General features: G+C 39.8%; 3 protein-coding genes across 3 annotated transcripts in view; all 3 read right to left on the reverse strand.

The window, feature by feature from the left end:
- The window catches only part of bcl2b (BCL2 apoptosis regulator b), a 78,810-nt gene extending 74,159 nt beyond the window's left edge, over positions 1–4,651 (reverse strand). The window contains exon 1 of the mRNA XM_057857689.1: positions 3,671–4,651. Coding sequence (XP_057713672.1) covers positions 3,671–4,231 — 561 coding nt within the window. The 5' untranslated portion in view covers positions 4,232–4,651. The remainder of the gene's footprint in view (positions 1–3,670) is intronic.
- LOC130930022 (zinc finger BED domain-containing protein 5-like) overlaps positions 1–20,512 on the reverse strand; it is a 101,789-nt gene that overhangs the window by 60,919 nt on the left and 20,358 nt on the right. The gene's annotated exons all lie outside the window — the stretch shown is intronic.
- kdsr (3-ketodihydrosphingosine reductase) lies at positions 9,320–20,324 on the reverse strand. Its single transcript, XM_057857688.1, has 10 exons — positions 19,891–20,324; positions 19,122–19,211; positions 17,727–17,783; positions 17,572–17,637; positions 17,402–17,497; positions 17,137–17,328; positions 16,971–17,054; positions 16,817–16,900; positions 16,517–16,618; positions 9,320–14,737 (listed from the first exon to the last, which is right to left on the reverse strand). Exons 1-10 carry the CDS (start codon positions 20,077–20,079, stop codon positions 14,618–14,620), a joined length of 1,080 nt encoding a protein of 359 aa, XP_057713671.1. The 5' UTR covers positions 20,080–20,324; the 3' UTR covers positions 9,320–14,617.

The following is a 20,512-nucleotide window of genomic DNA, read 5'->3' on the forward strand; positions in this document are numbered from 1 at the left end:
GATGACCTACATTACCATACCTTCAGATCCAGGGACGTCCCCCATCCATCTCAGCAACAGATGCATGAAAATGATCATTTTCACCCCCTTTTATTCCTTTTACTCACACTTTAGCATGAATGGAACAATCAACCTTAACCCCAACCAAGCCCCAAAGCCTAGATCTGCCTCCATGAACCAGGAAGTGCCCTGCTGACATACAAACAGACAATAATTCTTTTGTTGAGTGCTCTAGGCTTGGCATAAGACAGAGCCTTTCACCATTGTAGTTTTGCAAAAATAAATATGCTGATGGCCTTTTGCGCAATAATGACCTTCAGGGGTATAGTGGTCTCAATTAAGCCCATTTCAGACAGATGCTGTAGTCAGGTAATGCTCCAGAATTTACCCGAGTCATGCTCAAGTCTGAAAGCAATTACCCAGGTCGGTTGACTCAGAGATTACCGGAAATTTACCGCATCACAAGCACGACCTAGTTGAATGTGTGGAACTTTCCCAGGTAGCGTTATGTCTGAATGCAGCAGGTCATGTTCCGCGTCAAAACACAGAGGCTGATCACATGACTATATTCCAGAGGTTCTCAACCTTGCTAAAGGTACCAAACCATTCACTGATCATCATCATTGAACCCTTCGGAACTAGATAATAAAGCAATTTTTTTCAAATTCAAATCAGATATATCCAAGATAGCAAGCTAATAATTTAGCAAATTCCTGTTCAAAAATTCTCATTTTGACATCATGTTTTATAAACAGGTCAAAATTTGTGACCACGCTGGCCATTGTTCTGTTGTATTCCCTCATACCAAATGCGTGTCAACCTTCCACTGAGCAAACCAGTTCCTCCTCCCATCAGATCGAGGACTAGCAGTTAAACGAAATGGATTAAGCCTGTAAATAGGCAGCAAACCATTCCAAATCCAGGTCTAAAAAGCATTTCTTTACCTTCGCCGAATCCCTTAGACTTACTCACCGAACCCCTAGGGATCGATCAAACCCAGGTTAAGAACCACTGCTATATTATATATCCTCATTTTTCTTCACTTAAAGATGAAATAATAACATTTGACTACCAAATAACATATTAACTAACTTTTTACTAGATCTGAAAACTGTTCGCCAATTTTAGTGCTTAGGAAAACACAACTTTAGAAGTGGACGGTGTGGGATTCTGGGGCTGAGCAAAGGCAGTATGGACGTTCATAGCTTGTTTTTTTTCCCTATGATTATCGTATTAAAAAAAAAAAAAAAGAAACAGGAATGAGAACATTGTGTTGGTCAGTGTGGTCTCATACAAATGAATGGGTCAGATCAGTAAAGTAAATTAACTTGATTTCTTCAGCAGAATCTTAATTTTTAAAAAAAAAGTAAACAAGCATGACGTCATGCTTGAGTCACTCGCTGCACGTGAAAGCTGTTGAGTCGGTTAATACCAGTACATTTCCCAGCCTGAAAGCAGCCGACCTGGGTAAATTCCAGCACTTGGTTCTATGTTTGAAAGCCAAGAACAGGGGAGGTAGAGTGTCACATCACCTGGTAATGTTGCGGTATTGTATGTTTGAAAGTGGCTTATGCTATTCATGGTCAACTGTGAAGAATATTGTAAGTGACCAAATGTGTCAGCCCTGCAGTGTTAACGCATTGGTTGCCATTAACAGCACTAGACGTCCAATTCATTTGGACTGAGGGGCTGCAGTGAACGAATGATGGAACTAAATGAGTTAAGGTCATAAAAGCCATGTCCCCCCTTAACTCTTTATAGGGCAAGTGACTATTCTTGGTAATAAAAATAAATAAATAAAGACCTGGCGTCCAAATATGTGGACACTTGGTATACAAGTCTACAAGTCTGGCCTACATGACCCACAAATGTTGTGGGTCATGACACCAGGTTTCAATTCTAATTATGTTATTAATGATTTTTATGTACAGTGGTACTTCGACATATGATCGCTTCGACACATAATCTTTTCGACATCCGACGTAAAATTTGACTCACCATTTGTTTCTACATCCGAAAACATCTTAGAAATACGACGATTTATGACAGCGCCGCAGTTTCTTTGTTTGCCTGCAAGACGGGCGCACAGCGGATTTTCTTGTGAGAGATATCATCATGGGTTCCATGATTGTTAGTGCAGGTGGCAAAAAAAGTAAAAAGTTGAGGCTTACCATGGAAATGTAATGGAAATGACAGAAAAATATAAGCGTGGTGTGCGCGTCCGTGAACTGGCTTGACAGTATGGCCGAAGATGGTCTATGATGTTGGCGGTCATCCTCTGTTCATCAGTCTTTATAAGTTAAGGTGATTATTATAATTGTAAGATCGCCAAAGAAATCGCCATCTTCGTCAGGTTTTTAAGTATTTATTTCAGAACTTGTGCAACACAATATGCCTACTGCCCGCTGCAGCTGAACCCTACAACAGTACATGAAAATGAAAGTAAAAAGTCCTCTCTCACTACGACACGTCAGCCACGTGGTGCGTTCAGGTACACCATGCAAAACGACATCTGCCGCATTACAACCCAATTTGTTACATTATTACAGGTATTACTACTACTACTACTACTATTATTATATCATTATTCCCATTTTTATTCATAATACATTTGTTTTGCTCTGTGTAATTGCTATTTTGTAATAGTATTTATTAAGGATTTAGTGTAGGTTTTCGGGCTGTGGAACAAATTAATGGAATTAATAATGTATTCTTATGGGAAAATCCTGCTCGACATACGACCATTTCGACTTACAAACAAGGTTCTGGAATGAATTAACTTCGTGTGTACAATAGAGGTACCACTGTATATTTTTTAAATATGTATTTATATCTTTATGAAATTATTAAAACCATGATAATAAAAGCCAAATTAGTACAATTAAAATGAAATGAAAAAGAAATTAACACACATTAACACTTTTTTAAAAAAAATATGGTTATTTAAGTCATTGCCTGCTATTAACAGGAATAAACGTCCAATTCATTTTAACTGGGGGGAATGGCAGTGAATGCTCAATTTGCAGTGTCACTGACGGTGCTAGACGTTCATCCATTTTGACTGGGAGGGATGGCAGCAATCATTCGCTGTCAGCCTCTCCCAGTCAAAATGAATGGACGTCTAGTGCCGTCAATGGCAGCCAATTAGTTCCCCAAGAAGGGTTATGCTTGAACAATAATATGACCGTGCACCTTCAACATTTTAAGGTTAACGCCAATTCAAAAATGTATTTGGGTCTCTCGCAATCCTCCTAGATATGGCGCTCGTGCATCTCTGTGACAGATGCGTGACTGCCAGTCCCCCCTAGTCAGAGGCGGGGTTAAGGAGAGAGCATCGGGAGGTGTGACAAGAGCCAGCTCTCTGATTGGGCAAATGTGCTTGACAGCCAAAGCCGACGCCCAATCAGAGCGACGCACGAGTGAAGGCCGCCCATCCTGCGCCTTCGTGCGTAATGGGAACATCTAGAGCTTTCTCGTTGGCAAGCCCTAAATACAAACGTGATATAATGTGGCGTGTGAGGTCACATCTGCAAACGAACACAGACTCAGGCGCGCGCGCGCCGACACGCCTTCATCCTACATCAGCAATGCAGGCGCTATGCCCCAGCGGTACTGTGCAAAAAATTAAATTAATTAAAAAACTAAACCGTATCCACCGAATCACACCTACCCAGCCCCCGTTCTCTTGGATCCAGCTGCTGAGAGGTCCGTTTAAGTACTCAGTCATCCACTCGGCAATGTGGTCCACCTGCGACGTCATGTCCTCCTTGGTGGCGCACTCCACGCACACTGTGCCGCCGAACTCAAAGAAGGCGATGATACGGCCCCAGTTGACGCCGTCCCGGAATAGTTCGTCGATCACCTCAGCGAACCGACGCTGAGCCGTGGTGGACGAAAGGTACAACTGCCGCGACATCTCGCTGAAGTCCGGCTGGTAAAGTCTCTCGAGTTCGTCGCCAGCCTCCCGCAGGACCCTGTGGATGTCGGCGAGCGGGTCGGGACCGGAGCTCCGCTTGGGGCTGCAGTCGCGGTCGGGCCCGGAGCTGGCTCGGCGGCAACGGAGCACCAAAGTCGGCGAGGGGGCGACCACTACGCCGTTATTAGCAGCAGCAGAAGCGGCATCGTCCTCCTCATCCTCCCCGGCGGCTCCGAAGCCCCACGCGTAGCCGCGTTTAGAGAGTTTATAGCAGATATAATTCCTCACAATGCTGCGATTGCGCTCGTTCGCCATCTGGGCTGAATTTGGCACTTTGGACTCTCAGATTTGCTCCTAAATCGAACGCATCGTGCATCTGCTCTGCGCGGGGCTCATCCAAAAGTGCGCCGCGACGAAACCGAACCGAGTCGACGCCTAAATCCCAGGCTCCAGCCGGAAATAAAAGCTTGTAAAAGTCCCCGCGAAAAGCTGCGAGGCACACTGGAGAGCCCGTCAATGCGTAGAAATCCAATACGCGGAAGAGGCTGCAGGGAGTGCTGATGTATTCCCAGTGCGCGTCAGGCAGACGTGGAAGAGTTGGGGGGCAAAAAAAGGGGCGCAAAGTTGTCTGCGCCAGAATGGCCGCTCAGCGCCGCGTCGCCGACGGTTTAGTTCAGGCGGCGTGTGAGACCACTATCTCGGTTCACTTCCATACAAACTGATCCCTCCTCCTCCTGCTGCTGCTCCGCCAGTGGGCTGCTCATTGCGCGTCAGCCATTCTTGACGTCACGTACGCAAAGTGCACCCTTTGGTTGCGCTCGGGAGCCTCCAAGTGTACATTGGGAACTGCACACAAAATCGTCTATTGCATTCAGATAGATGCTTGGGGGACATCTGTGTAATGGCTGCACGTCTGCTGTTTTTTTCATTTGCATAATTAAGACCTCTCTTGGGAAGCACGGTGGAATTGTGATGAGTATTTCAGACAGGGGTGAAAGTGGCTAGAATTTCTTGCCGGAACTCCCCGACGTGAAGGGTCGTCACGGAGCCAGATATTTTATTTATTCTTCATTCAAAATTGTATTTTTTCAATGATTTGCAAAATAAAAGTTAACAAAAACAGCAATAACTCCAACCTTCATCTCCTAATTTTTTATTTTCCCTTAGTTCCTCACATACAAATGCCCAATCTCAAGTTTAACTACTTAAGAACATAGGATATATATTCAAGTTAATGTAAACATTTTTTTTTTGTAATAATAAAGATATAAGTAACATACATTCAGAAAAATAAGTACAAATGACTTATATTATGCAGAGTGAAATGGAATAGATTTTGAAGATCGTGCAAACATTGACTTTTTTCAGTCATAAGGAACTGAATAAGTAGCCAAAAATAAATGAACATATATAAGTCCAAAGTGCACATTGATAGCTAAGATGTTCTGAACCTCCCCATCAGAGCAAATAAAACTAAATAAGATAAATAAGCCTCCTCAACTCTTTCGTTGCTCTTAAAGATTTGATCCATTTTATGTTGCATTGCCCTTTTTTGTTGTTGTTGTTGTTCCAGAAAACATGCACATTTGAACCAATCAGAGCTAAACATCTCTGCTAATTGAATGGATAAATGAGTCCAGGCGTTTTGCTTTGCTGCGTGCATTCGCACATTGACGTGACTCATCATCGTCGGACTCAGATAACTGCATCAGCTGGGGAAACCTCCATGCCGTCCTTGGAATAAAATCAATAATAAATATTGATGGAGACGGATTACGCTACACAAGCACTTTATTATGCTTGTTGTTAACACTTGTGTATGTAAATCTTATGTTGGTAGATTGTTTTCTTCTTGGAGCTGAAATGCATGTGTGGCAGCTTAGCTTTTTTTTTTTTTTTTGACAGTTGTCATATTTTCGGAATCATAGCACCGTGAATCTTATAACGGAACTGCGTTCTGGCCCTGAATCTTATACCGGAACTGCATTCCCGACCGTTCTGGCCCACTTTCACACCTGACTTCAGCCATGCAGTTCTGTCAGACTTCCTGTGCAGAGCTTTCTCCCATATTCCCAAAACATTCATGGTCACTTCAAAGAAGACTGTCAAAAGTCAATTGGTATACGTATAAATGAGTGTCAATTTTAGTTTTTTCATTCATTAAGTAACAACCCGCTGTGATGATTAGTTTTGAACAATCCGATCCAAAACGATCCCATGCAGGAATTAAATTGAATATTTCGAATCAAAATTTTTAAGCAGCACAGGTGAAATTTCCTACAATCCTGTATCCTGCTTTTCTTTTCGAGAAACAGGTCAAATGTGGATTTAATAAAAAGACAATGTCAAATTAAGTCACTCTGTATTTGAATTAAGTGTTTGAACATGCTAATACTCTCATTTTAACTCATTGGCTGCCACTGACCATGATAGACATCAAAACCATTTGAACAGGTAGGCAGCGAATGAACCAATGGCGTAGGTTTGGTCTCAACATTGGTAGGGATGGCATAACAGCATAACCTGCATGTACACTTTTTGCTAGGGACAGGACATTAATAAGAACAAACAGATTGGGTGAACGGGGGTCAGGGTTACATTTCTCTCAAATATCTTCAAAAACTACTGATGAAACATTTTTAAAAACTTCCAGAATAAATGTCTGGATTTTATTAGCAAATTTAAATTGCAATATTTGAACATAAATTATGTTAACATTAGGGGTGTAACGGTACACAAAAATCTCGGTTTGGTACATACCTCAGTTTTGAGGTCACGTTTCGGTTCATTTTCAATACAGTAAGAAAACAAAATGCAAAATATAAATGTGCTAGTTGTTTATTACACACTTTTGTGCTTACAAAACAATAACAATAGGAACATTAGCCTATACAAAGCTAGAATTCTGCTCAAAAAGTAGTGGGTATTTAAAGATAATTCAACAACAATTTGCCTTTCAGACCCCGCGTATTGGTCAGCTTTTGTTTTTAAAGAAAGAAGAAAAAAGAAGTCCTGTGCTAAAAAGAAAAGCAATCCCAATGACAACGATTTTAACATGTATTTTACAAATGAAATGCTTCAATGAAACTTTTTTTCTTATGAACGGTTTTCAAAAGCTTTATTGGTGGATTTTCTCAAGTTAAAGCGCCACACAGAAATTAATAAATTTAATTGTGTAAGCAGGATCTGTGTATTATTCTGATTATTTAATTACAGGTGTTTTAGCTCATTTCAATTTATTTAAATGGGCTTTTATTTTATTATGTGTTTATATTTTACAAATGTGATGTAGTATTCATTTATATTGTATATTTTATGTTGTATAACTTTAGTTCCTATGTGAATATTAGTTCCTAATTGTTTTGTTGTGGTAGGAGGGTTTTGTATTGAACACGGGGCCGTGTTGGTTATTATTACAGCACAGAAGCCAGCAGTAAATCAACAAAGACAAGTCAACTGTGCCCCGATCTACCACTCAAGAGATCTGATGGACTCAAAAAGTAGGTTACGATTGCCTATTAGTTTGAAAATCGACCGGATCCACCGTATTTTTACACGAGTGACTTCCGGCCCAATCCTAGCAACCGGTAGTAGTATTGACGCAGGAGGGCCGCGTCTCGCGTCAAATAATGAACTTTGCCGTTATTTTCGCGTACGTCGCGTTGAGCCGCTTCTGGGACGCATCTAACACGCGGCTGCACTGCGACTGGTGTGCATTGGCTGATTGACTCAACGCCTGCGTTTCACTGTGTTCTCGCGGCGGCACGCTGTCGCGCCGTTGACGTTTCTGGGTTATACTGTCCTATCGTGCTGGACCTCATTATAGTAAAGAAGACTGAGTAAATATAATCTACACAGAGAAACTGTAACCCGATCGACTCACAGCCTCGAAAACTAAGGGTTATATTACGTCAAACTCGTTTGGTACGCGTCCGTCCCGAACTGAGCACCAAGTACCAAAACGGTTCAATACTATTACATGTACCGTTACACCCTTAGTTAACATACTTACATAAGGTATACTTTTTACCCCAACTATGATTAGTGTATGATTATCTGAAAAAATGCATAGGCTGCAAATAGAAATATGTTCAAATAAAATTGTAGAAAATAAATACATTTTAAATGAATGCAAGTAGTCAGCCAATCAAATGTGCATTTGAGGTGAAAAAAATGGACCGGCACATTCAGTAAGTGAAAATGTAAGTCTTAACATAATGAAAATAATTAACTTAATAATGGTAGGGTCCATTCTATCCTAACAGCATTTGGGAAGACAAAATTACACAAAATTACCTAACTGAACTCATTATTATATGCAAATAAGTTTGCCTAAAAGTTAGTGGGGACAATTTGAGCATCCTGAAAAGTTGGTAATTGGTAGTGTTATGTCCCTGCCGTCCCCTATCCAAACCTACATTCGTTATTTCGCTGCCCGCTTTTTTAAAATGTATTGGACTTTGTCTACGAGGGACGAATGTAAATTCACAGCAGAAAGATGAAAAGAGCCATGATTGGATGTCTGTTATCGTCATTGCACTAAAATAGTTATAGTTAATAGTAAAAAAGTGCATTTAACAAAAAAATACTATTATAACTATTCTCTAATGACTGCAAGCCCCGCCCCCCTTTTTTTTATATCAACCACTTCAGCTACAAAACACAGCATGTTCACCAATGTCACATTCAATATTGAAATATCTGCTGGCACTTTTGCAATTATATTTCATTCCCATTGACAGATGTCAAATCCATTTTGACTGAGAGGGCTGGCTCAGCTAATGAGGTGCTAATGAGGAAAAGCTCTAACAAAAATCAATGTGCGAGTCTTCCTCCATTTATCTACTGATTTATCTACCTACTGTGAGAGGTCATTACAATTTGTAGATGTAAAACCAGGCCTCACTTCGCCTGCTTCGAGTCTGCTCACTTTTTCTAATGATAATTATCTGGGTTCCTCTTCATGTAGTTATATTCTCCTCTGGGACACAAAAAAGAGAGCATGGAATTTCCTATTTTATGCAAATGTGGAAAGCCCCTTCAAGGGAGATTAACTTCTCTTCAGCACAAACGGAATATTCAAATTCTCAAAAGAAAAAAAGACCACCAGGCTTCTAAGAGGATGACTTTCACACTTTACCAGATCACTACAAAGGAGTATTAGATCCACATGTGATTTTTTTTCTATTAATATCAATATTATGTCATTAAGTCACAAAAAACAACAATGAGGTTTGGCGTGCCAAACAATGAAGTAATTTCAATAACTAAATCGTAATACAACAAGAATGAAGTGGTATTTTTCATGACTATAACGGATGTCATTTTGACAACAGAATTAATTAACGCCCTGAGGATTGCAATCAAGATAAAAATCAATCATGAAAATCAATCATGAGGAGGTGAGATTTCCACACATATTTATTCAGTTCACCTGTCAGAAAACATACAACAGTGTTCTACCTCTGACAGGTTGCTTTCTACCTCTGACAGGTTGCTTTCCCTGGCACACAAGGTGAAAGGTGAGAAAGAAAAACGAGGGATTTAACATAAAGACAATTTTTACAGTGATGAGCAGTGAATGACTTCAAATGCCTGTTTTAAAACTCTAATACTGACTGTAAATGCTCAAAGACATTGAAAGCACAGGCTTTTCTTTGCATAGCTTAACAGTGTTAAAACAACAGGCTACATAACTATGGGTGCATCTAAATTCATTAGAAAGTGGGGGGGGGGGGGGTTTCAAGTCAGAAATGTGAAACTCGATACAATTACAATTCAAAATAATTTTGGATGATTATATAGAACAAAATAAAATTCCCTATGGAAATAAAATTATATTAACAATCTCAACTTTTGTTTAACAATGAGATAATAAACTGACCTCCTGAAAAGTATTTACGAGAAAACTAAAAAGCCGTGTTCAAATGCCTGTTTTTGTTTAGAACTGTACATTTTCAAACATGAATGTGTGATTTGACCTGCACAATATTTTAGATTTTTTGATTAGAAATTTTTTTTTTGCTGCTTCAATAATTCGTTCAAATAGAGTGGCGGGGTTGATATAAGTTATTTAACACGGCTGAATGCAGCTACTCTGTGTTAAGACCAACATAACGGAAGTTTTAGTTTGAGCTAATGTTTTTTATGCATTCGTAATTTAGTTTATATTTAGGGGTTTTTGTGGGAATATGTGTTTGAAAGATTTATTAAGAGCTTTGTTAAAAAAAAAAAAAGTATTTTATCGCATTTAAGCTAGCGGACTGTTGCAATGCAAGTTAGTCAATTGCTATGCAAGTTAGTCAATTATTCTTTTTTTGTACTTAGATCCACACTTAAAAATTTTTTTTTAGACAGTTTGTGGCTAAGCTCGGGTATTTTAATTTATTTTTAAATACATTTATTGCTACTGTGAAATGAAAGTGCAATTCTACATTGCTTGAAGAAACACTCGGAAATTTTATTTTGTAATTGGATTTAATGCTCTTTTGAAAGTGCAGTCTTAACAAGCTTTTGTTTTTCATCTCATAAAATTTATTTTGCAATGCATTAAATGTTCCTGATCCGATTACCCGATTATTCTAACTAATTGATGGATTAATCGATTACTTAAATAATCGATAGCTGCAGCCCTTGCTGCAAGCATTCACACTCCCCTATAAGATGACTACAAAAACTACAGGAACGGTTTATTGAAACATCTGAGTTTAAAAGTAACTGGATAACTCTGAACACTATCAAATCTCCAGTTATAGACAAGTTTCCGAGGTACTTCCGCCTTTCTGCTTGCGACTTCAGTTTTACACTTTCTCTAACCAAAACAACAGTGAAGCGGGAGTGGCATTACTCATCAAAATCCCTCAAAAAAGACAATTTGGAAATGCCGCATCCATCTGCCATCATCATGACATTTAGGGACAACATGAAGAAATGGCTATGAGTCACCACAACCAAAACTTTAGTATTTTATTGATTTGATTTGATTTGATGGATGGAAACGCAATCAGGGACCTGAAAAGCTCCGAAGCATCTAGTTGAATCTGTCCTAAGACATGAATATTGGAATTTTGTGTTCATGAAGGCAGATGTGGAACCAAGGAGACATCATTAGCTTTGTATTAGCTTCAACGACAAAGAATGGAAAACACTCATCTACTACAAGTCATACACGGACTTTTTGCAGTTTAAAACTTTGTCTACTTCAACCGCAATTAATGGGGTTCTGTCTATACCGGAAGATGGCACCGCCCAATTTTCGCTCAGAAAACTTCTCTATAAGATGTTGTACACACTTGTGCAATAACATTCTCAAATATTTTTACTTCCATTCTTGAAAAATGTCTTTTTTCCTGACTCGAATTACAGGTTATATAATAAAAATAAATTTTAGCTATAAAAACAGGCATTTAAACAGGGAGTTTTGAATTGAACTACTAAAATAAAAATTAAAAAATTGACAATATTTTAATTTACTGAGATGCACCAGTATGTGTTGCTACCTCAAACAATGAGTGGACTCTTAAAGGAAACAACAAAAGCTGGGCACGCCTTTAAACCAAAAATCAAACGAGAACGTCATCAAACACGAGTCATGTTTTCTCACTTTCATGTTTTGGATTTATCTAAGGCGTCTTTTCATAATTGTCACAACATACAAAGAGACATAAAAAAAAGGTTTTGCACTCATGCTGATATCATTGGTAAACTACACACCCGCATATCAGTGTGGAGGGGCTCCATTGTGGTCGCATGATCACTCATCATCTTAAGGCTTGGTTAGAACAGGCTGCAGCTTATCTCCCCGCAACCACAAAAGACATCGTAAAAGGAATTGTCTTGACACATTTTGGCATTCAACTATCAGCGTGCGAAAAAAAAAAAATGCTCACACTTGAATGAAAGTACATTCTGGTTCAAAGGAAGACGTACAAGGCTCAAAGTTGGACACCAATTCAGTGTGTTAAATATTGTATTTTGAGGGTATTTAAGTGTCTTGTCCGTGTTTTGTAGGATGTCAAAAGTAGAGAAGAGAAAAATCTTTTGTGCACTGTTTGCATGTAAAACAAATCTCTAGCACCCTCACTAGACCCGCACAGGCATTACTCGAACCAGCGAGTCTCGCTCTGCCCTGATTTAGGTCAGCGCCAATGCCGATTGCGTGGCAGTCTCATGTGCAATGACAGATAAAAATTACACGTAAGTTTCCATTTTCATACTAAATGAACCCCAAAAAAAAAAAAAAAAGTATATTAGAATTGAGAGGTGAACAGTCACTGGAACTTTCATAACCTATGGCTGGAAATAATAGTACCCTGCTGTAAAAAAAAGCCGGACGTGAAGGAGATAATGTTCAATGGCTTCTTTCTGAACAAGGATTGGCTCAGTCACAACACAGAAGCACGAAAACACACACTTAAATTGTTCTTTTTTTCACCAATACAATTCTATTTGATTCAGTCTAGTACAAAATTAATTAGTTGTATTTGTTTCGACCGGTTGCAAATAACACCCCATTTTTGGATTTTTGAAATATGATACCAGAAGGATAAAGAAAGTGTCACTGCAGTTTCTTGATTCTTCGAAAGATAAATACTGTAAAATGTATTTACACTGCAGGTCTAATCGCCCAATTCCACTATGTCTTTCTGCTAATTAATGACCATTTCCATGCACATTTCAAGTAGCACACATAATGTGGGTGTTTTTAGACTGATGGAACACATGACACAACCCGCATGTACGGACGAACAAAATGCTCATATTTAACTGCCAAAGCCAGTGACAACAGTAAACACATAAACAATACAAATATTAATCCTTAGGTGGCGTTGAGTTGGCTTGAGGAGAGTTTTCCCTCCTATTGATTTTAATGAGGGAAACCTCCATGTTACTCCTCCACTGGACACCATCAGCTGTTACTTAATGATGGACAACCTCTGATGTGGCATATTTACACCATATTTCACCGTCCCTTCTTTGTCGTTTTAAATTCAAAGCTGTTGTTGTTTTTCACCTAATGTGTTTGTCTGGCTTTACAGACACCGTGGGCCCATCAGTGAATTTTAATGGCATCATGCTGCTGGGGTATACCTATATCTAATCTGTTCGTTTGTACTGTGATCAAATTGGCATATGTATAATGTTTGGGGTTTTTTTATTTTATTTTTTTTTTAGATTTTTATAATATTTCGAACATCCCCCTGCCCCCATTTTTATGCCAATTGGTGGCGAAACCTAATTGTGTGACTTAAACCATGCAGTGTAAATTCAGCTCATATGAATACGAAATGCAAAGAAGAAGCCCAAGTGGTGGACAGGTTTTGTATTGTTATGCACTTCATTGACAAATTAGGGCTAAAACAAATGGGATGCAAAGTTGCTCGCATTTAATACATTTTCTATGGAACGAGCGCGATGATGCGAAAATTGCTAACCTTCTTGCGGCGAAGCGACACACGACATTAGTGCACGTGAAATTATTCGCTCGTACACGTACACGTGCGGACCAGCGACGCGACATTAAAAAATAGGAAATGGTTCTATATCTGTCGCCTGGCACTACAACCAATCAGCTACGGATTTATTGATCGACAAATCACCTGCGAAATTGACATCCACACGCCACACTTCGTCAACATGAAAAAAAAAAAAAAAAACTGTCAACATGGCTATTTCATTTTTCTCTCGTCTCTCTTGTACGTTTGCTGTGCTTTACAAGTTTCAATGTTTGTATAACATTGCTTATCATAAAAAAAAAAAAAAAAACACAAAAACTTACGGGACATAAATTAAAAAAAAACGCAGTCTAGGAAGTTGAGCTGGTGCTCAGAAAAGACCGGAAATTTAGAAATGCCCTCCGAATTCATAGCCAATCATAGGAGAGGGATGACGCATGGGCAGAAAGCGATGCGTGTCGCAGCTGCTTGCCGCTGCAGTCGCATCGCGCCCCGTGTGTTGGCTTTCAGCTAAGAGGCAATGACTTTCGCATTTCGCCGTCGCCTCCCTAGTGTTTTGTCCCTTACTCACTACTATAATGTCACAGTCAAAGTATACAAGTCATATCTTTCCAGTCAGACTGTGGCAAATTGAACACGTACAAAAACATTTTTCAAATGTGCCATTCCTTTCATACAAAACTTAAATTTTTTTATACTTCAACACATATTTACACCGCAGCTGCACTCTGACACACACATTAAAACAAACACACAAAGTCACGGTTCCAACAGAGTAGTCTGATTTAAGTGGTCTTTGCCCGCAAAGACTTAATGCTAGGAAAAGGTTGAGAATGCTTCTTATTGGGTGAAACGATACATTTAGAATACTGTGGCCTCTACGTTTAAGAAGCATGCAACGTGAGGACAAAAGGTGACGTGTCAGTCTTGTTATGACTGCAGCCCCTTAGGAGGGAATTTCAGGCCATATTTGGCACAACCGGTTCGACAGGATATTGCTCTTCCTGTGCCAGAAGAGAAGAGAGGCCCGCTAATGTGTACTATCGCCTCCCTTCATTATTACAACACCAAAAAACACCTGTTAATGTAAGGCTGCTCCCGTGACGAGAAGCATGTGCACGTTTAAGTGAAATGTCACTGCGCGGAGAGGAGGGAGGGGACACGAGTAGTGAAGCCGCTTACAGTAAACACACTGTCCATTCACCTTGCTGCTCGTGGGTCATTTTGGACCAGGGAACGGCAATAATTACTCTCGCTTGTCGGCCAACTTGGACTGCTCCCTCTGAATCATGCAACGACGCACGATGCTGTCAAAACTTCCGAGGTAGAAGAGGGCTACGGTACGGAACAGACCCATGGTGACAATCTGCAAAGAAAGTAAACTCAGTAAAAAATACAATTCCCATACTAACATATCAACCGGAACCAAATAAGTGTCTATGGCAAAGGTGGGCAAACTATTACACAAAGGGCCGCTGTGGGTGAGGGTTTTTGCTGCAACCCATCAAGAGGAAACCTTTTCACCAATCTCGCGTGTTATAAGTGCAATCAGTTGATTGCAGTCAGGTGCTTCTTGTTTCCATCTCAACCTCATTGGTTAAAAGCTCTGTGCTGGATCAGTTGGAACAAAGACCAGGACCCACTGCGGCCTTCGAGGACCGGTTTGCCCACCCCTGGTCTATGGTGTGCAACCATTTTCCATTCGTTTGTAAATAAACTGAAAATGCTGGGTTGATATTAGCTGAGGACTGCCTGTTGGCATTTCCTTCAACTCCTCTGGTTGCAGCAAATATGGAAAATCACTAGCACGCCTGTGGTGCTTTTCAAAACGGCAGAAGCTCCATGGTGTCAATAAATCACACAATCCGACAGTGGCAAATAGTCCAGAATGCTGCTGCTCGAGTTTTTATTGGTATTGTACCAGGAAACAGGACTACATTTCATAAAATCATTAGAAAAGCACCTGTGAGTCTAGAAATAGATATAAAATTTTACTTAAGGTCTACAACTGTTGTGGGTCTAAATATTTTTAAAAACCTTTTGGTACCCTTCAAGACTTGAAGACCCCTAAAGTTATCAAACTCGCCAGCTGTATGTAGGCTGTATGGACGTTTCTACATCTAAACAAAATGATGCCCTGTTCTGTTTCTGTGGTAATCAACTCTTGATAAAAAAAACTTCCTGAATAGATCTACTCTTTGTTTAATTTGACATGAGGACCATTTCACGAAGCAGTTTCAATAAACACTGAGTCTAAATCTGAACTTGGAGTTGAACTACTTTGAGATAGAAAATTCTCGGTTTAACAAACAGTTGATTTGAGTTCCTTTAATCTGCTCGAGGTATAAAATTATTATTATTTTTTTAATATTTGTAATTACAGACAGCTTAACAAGACCACCCCAATACTCGCCTGCTGACTGATTAAGAAAATGAAATGGCATGTGGCTCTGAAAGAGCAAGGACAGAGAAATAACTCAAAGTTCAGTGCGTAAAATCTGCTCCTGACCCGGTCAGATCCAGGAACTCAGTTGCCAGAGAAACGGACACAGTGTTTCAGTCACGCCTCTTTGTTAAACAGGCCTGAGTTTCCCAACCTTCTCAGGTTTTATTAATCTCCAATTTGTGCAACAGTAAGCCCGGATTGTCCTTTATTACAGAATTAACGAAGAATTTTTATAAAATCTGCTTTGTGAGATGGACCACTTAACAAGTTTTGAAAAAATCTTCTTTTGTTTTGTTTATCTCATTTAGTGATTTTAGGTTTGTGAGTATATTATTTTGTATCTGTGGATTTTAATGTTTACATTTTGTCTTCACTTTAAATTTAATTTATTTCTTAATCAAGATTTTTCTCAAATCACTATGGATTTGATTTGAATCTCACTATATAAATAAATTTGCCTTGCCTAATAATGAATCTGACCAGTCAAAACCTTGCAATCCTTTTTTTTAAATAGATAAAAAATAATAATAAATGAATAAATAAATAAATAATTAAATTAAAAACAAAAACAAAAAACCTTGCAATCCTTGAAACCTATAATGCAAAACATAAAAACGCAGGCGCAGTCTCACGAAATAATCTCTAAAATTCACCTTTGCATAATGAATGAGGATGAAACACAATCATTCGTGTGTATACCTGCTGGAGACCCTCTGTGATAGAGGTGACGGGTGACATCCCGCAGGTTAGAGCTGAGAGCATGTAGCCGTCTGGACCCACAGAGCTGTTAAAATTTCCTTGCTGTAGTAAATAAAGAAGACAACATTTGACAAATGCATAAAAAAAGCTAACCGATTTGTATAGGTGAAATGCTAGATTAATACTAAAATGTATCATTTTAAAGTGCATTACAACGGTGTGATGTTGAGTGTATTCATTTACACAATGTATTTTCTGAAACATCTGGGACACAAACTGCACAAGAGAATCACTTATTACCACGGCATCTCGGACAACAATTTTGGCCACTTGATCTGGTTGACAAATTCCAGATGTTTCAGAGATTAATCTGGTTTCCAGAGGCTAAAATGAGATGAAAATAACTCATTAAAAAAGTAAATAAAAGCGACAAATATGTAAGAGCAATGTCTACCTTTGTCTTGTTTTCCTCAACCAACCCTGGCGTATCTGTATCTGGTGGGAAGGCCAGTGTCACATAGATATTGTATGGCTTTATCTGAGGAAGACCAGAGTTAACCAAAGTGGGTTAGTGCAGCCGATTGATCAAGTATGGCCAGTAGGGCTTCCAGAATCTTTACCTCCATCTGCAGGGACTCGGCCAAACCGCGCAGTGCAAATTTGGACGGGGAGTAAGCAGTATAGCCAAATAGGCCGATTTGGCCCGCCTGGGAGGAAACGAACATGATGCGGCCCATTCTTCTCTCCTTCATGGTGGTTATGACGGCACGTGTTGGATAAACACTGCCCAAGTAGTTCACCTCCATCAGCCTCTATTGAATATAATGAAAAACATGTTGATGAATATAAAAGGGGAGGGGAATGAGAGCACCTAAGGTTACCCACCTTAAAACGGTCTACCTCCACTTCTTCAAACTTTCCAGATATGGAGGTTCCAGCACAGTTTACAAGCATATCAACAGGACCCAACTTTTCTTGAGCCTGCATGAAACCAAAAGCAAGTAGTAATACATCGTCAGCCAAAGACTAACGCTGACATCAAAGTAGAGCCATACCTGTTTTATGACACTTTCCACCTGACTGTAATCACTGGAAACATCCACTGATATGCAAAGTACAACCTGAATCAATAGAAATGTTCATAATTTTATGACTTCCGTTGAAAGAACTCACGGGTTTTCATAAAGGTACCACTGGAAAACACCCCTACTTGTTTGTCGTTGATGGCAAATTTCTCCACTTCTTTCTTGGCTTGAATCAATTTTGCCTATAAAAAGGAAACTGTTGGGTCACACTTGTATACCAAATGTTAGTTTTGTGGCCTACATCAGTGGTCTACAATCCGGTCCTCAAACGCCTGCTGGGGGTCGTGGTTTTTGTTCTTGCCGATCCAGCACAGATAGTTGAACCAATGAGGTTTCTGCTAAAACAAGCAGCACCTGACTGCAATCAACTGATTGCACTTTTAAAACATCGGATTGGTGAAAAAGTGTTGTCATTTGTTTGGTTGGAATGAAATCCTGCACCCACAGTGGGCCTTTGAGGACTAGGTTGGAGAACCACTGGCCTACATGACCCAAAATGTGATGTAGTCGCCAGGTCATTATGAGGTTAAATTTCTTTAAAATGCATTTGATTCGGACACTATTTGAGGGAATAAATACCGGTAATGCATATACAGTGGTACCGCTACATACGAAATTAATTCGTTCCAGGACCTTGTTTGTAAGTACAAATCGTCGTATGTCGAGCAGGATTTTCCCATAAGAATACATTATAATTCCATTAATTCGTTCCACAGCCCAAGAACCTCCACTAATTCCTTAATAAATACTGCTGTTACTATTGCAAATGGCAGTTGCACATAGTAAAACAAATAAATTATTTAAAAAATATATATATATCACGATAATAATAAAAATTCCTGTAATAATGTAACGAGTTGGGTTCGAATGTGGCGGACGTTTTTTGCTGTACCTGAACGCACCGCGCGGCTAACTTGACAGAGAGAGGGAAAGCTTACTTTCACTTTCAGTGTTTTTTTGATAACACAGTCAACTGCGAGGGACAGTAGGCGTTGCACAAGTTGATGGAATAAATGATTAGAAATCTGACGAAGCTGGCGATTTCTTTGGCGCTGTTACCACAATAATATTTGTCACCTTAACTTATAAAGACTGGCAAACGATGGTCGTCGGAGGACCGTGGAGAAGTATTGTTGAGCCAGTTCATGGATGCGCACCCCCACGCTCTTATTTTTCGATAATTTGCATCTTCATTTAGAAGGTAAGTGTCACCTTTTACCTTTCTTCACCACCTGTACCAACCTCTTTGAAACCTATGTTGATTTCTCTCACAAGAAAGTCCGCCATGCGTTTGTCTGCGGGGCTGTCATGTCGTCGTATTTCGAGCATGTCGTCGGATGTAGAAACAAATGGCGAGTCAAATTTTACGTCGGATGTCGAAAAGATCATGTGTCGAAGCGATCGTATGTCGCGGTACCACTGTACTCATAACACCGCCATCACTTTACATTCAAATTAAAGCCTCGGTATATAAAAGACAATTATGATGTTTCAATAAAATGTCAACGATGGTGACTTACCTCATCACGTGCCACCAGAGTAATGAAAGCTCCTTGTCTGTAGCATTCCATTGCAATGCATTTCCCAATCCCGCTGGAGCCTCCAGTGACCTACAAATTGCAACGTAAAGTAATAAGTCAGTGTTTAACTGCACACACTTGGCAAAGACGCTGCTAACTGGTAAAAGGGAAAGGCATCGCCTTTTTCATGTCCATCACAAGGAAAACATCCTTGTTTATTTATTTTTTTTTTTAAATAAGAATTTCATTTTTCTGACGTTTAACAGTAGATAAAAATGTTTATAAAAGCCAGTATTTCCAGGAAGTGGTTACCTGACAAGGGGGCAGACATTTTATCCAGGACGGTACTATTTTAGCCAATCAAATGTGAGTATCCCAAATTACCTGCCCTTTCTCGTTACATTATTAGTACCCGTTATAACATGCACCTGTGATAGTAGTGTGTACTACGCCCATAAAATGTATATTTTTGTGTGTGTTTGAACAAGTCCATTCAAGGTCTGAGAAATTAACACTTCGCTTCTCAAAGTTTTTAAGTATGCAATCTTTTATATGAATGCCATTTATGCTCAAGTGATGTCATGCGCTTTAACTCGGGTCTCTCGATACTCAAAGGCATTCAAGAAAAACAACTCAACCATTCTTTCGTCGCACACGTGACAGTGTAAATATAAGAACAGTGCGGTATTCAAAATCCCACCATTACAGTACCTGTCTGAAATAAATACAAACATGCATACACATGAAAATGTTACTACAGTGGACTTACCACGACGTGGGCCCCGTTCAGTTTGAGGGGTTTGGGGCTAATAAGCGGCGATATCATGTACAACAGCAGGACGAAGGCGACAATGAAGGCAGCGACGACCAGCAGCATGATGAACGGCAGTAGTAGCCACCAGGAATGAACAAAAAGCCAACCCGTAATTGTTGAGCTCAAACCTTCTTCTGATGACATGTGTAATGACTGGCAGTGCTTAGCTGGTTTGCTAACTAGCTTCTAGGGTTGAAAACACAGCGACGACAGGGGGCGGTGGCCCTCACAGGCAGCAGGCGAAACGCAGAACTCGGAGATGTGCCAAGGGTTTTACAAATATTCCGACGTGCATTAGTAGCAGGTTTAAATCGTGAGATGGACCTTGGCTCGGTGTGACAAAGCGTAGTCGGTATTACCAAAACAAAATTGTCCACTGAAAGCAGAGGTTCCACGTAGCTTGTGGTAAATGTAGTTCTCAATAGCAAGAACCTTGCATTATGAACACACGAGCCTGATAATAAAAGCACTACAGCCCCCACAATGCAACTTAACAATTTTGCTTCGTACGTCCCAAGATGTCGCACAAACGCACCCACCTAGCGACAAGGGAGGGAATTCTTTCAATACACATGTA

Source organism: Corythoichthys intestinalis, chromosome 14 (genome assembly GCF_030265065.1).
Source record: "Corythoichthys intestinalis isolate RoL2023-P3 chromosome 14, ASM3026506v1, whole genome shotgun sequence".
In the NCBI taxonomy this organism is placed as follows: Eukaryota; Metazoa; Chordata; class Actinopteri; order Syngnathiformes; family Syngnathidae; genus Corythoichthys; species Corythoichthys intestinalis.

Coding starts and splice junctions, on each gene's coding strand:
- kdsr (XM_057857688.1), bottom strand. CDS start 20,079: ATGTCATCAGAAGAAGGTTTGAGCTCAACAATTACGGGTTGGCTTTTT. Junction 17,638..17,726: donor TTGCCATCAACGACAAACAA/GTAGGGGTGTTT, acceptor CTATTGATTCAG/GTTGTACTTTGCATATCAGT. Junction 14,738..16,516: donor TCACAGAGGGTCTCCAGCAG/GTATACACACGA, acceptor CTTTCTTTGCAG/ATTGTCACCATGGGTCTGTT.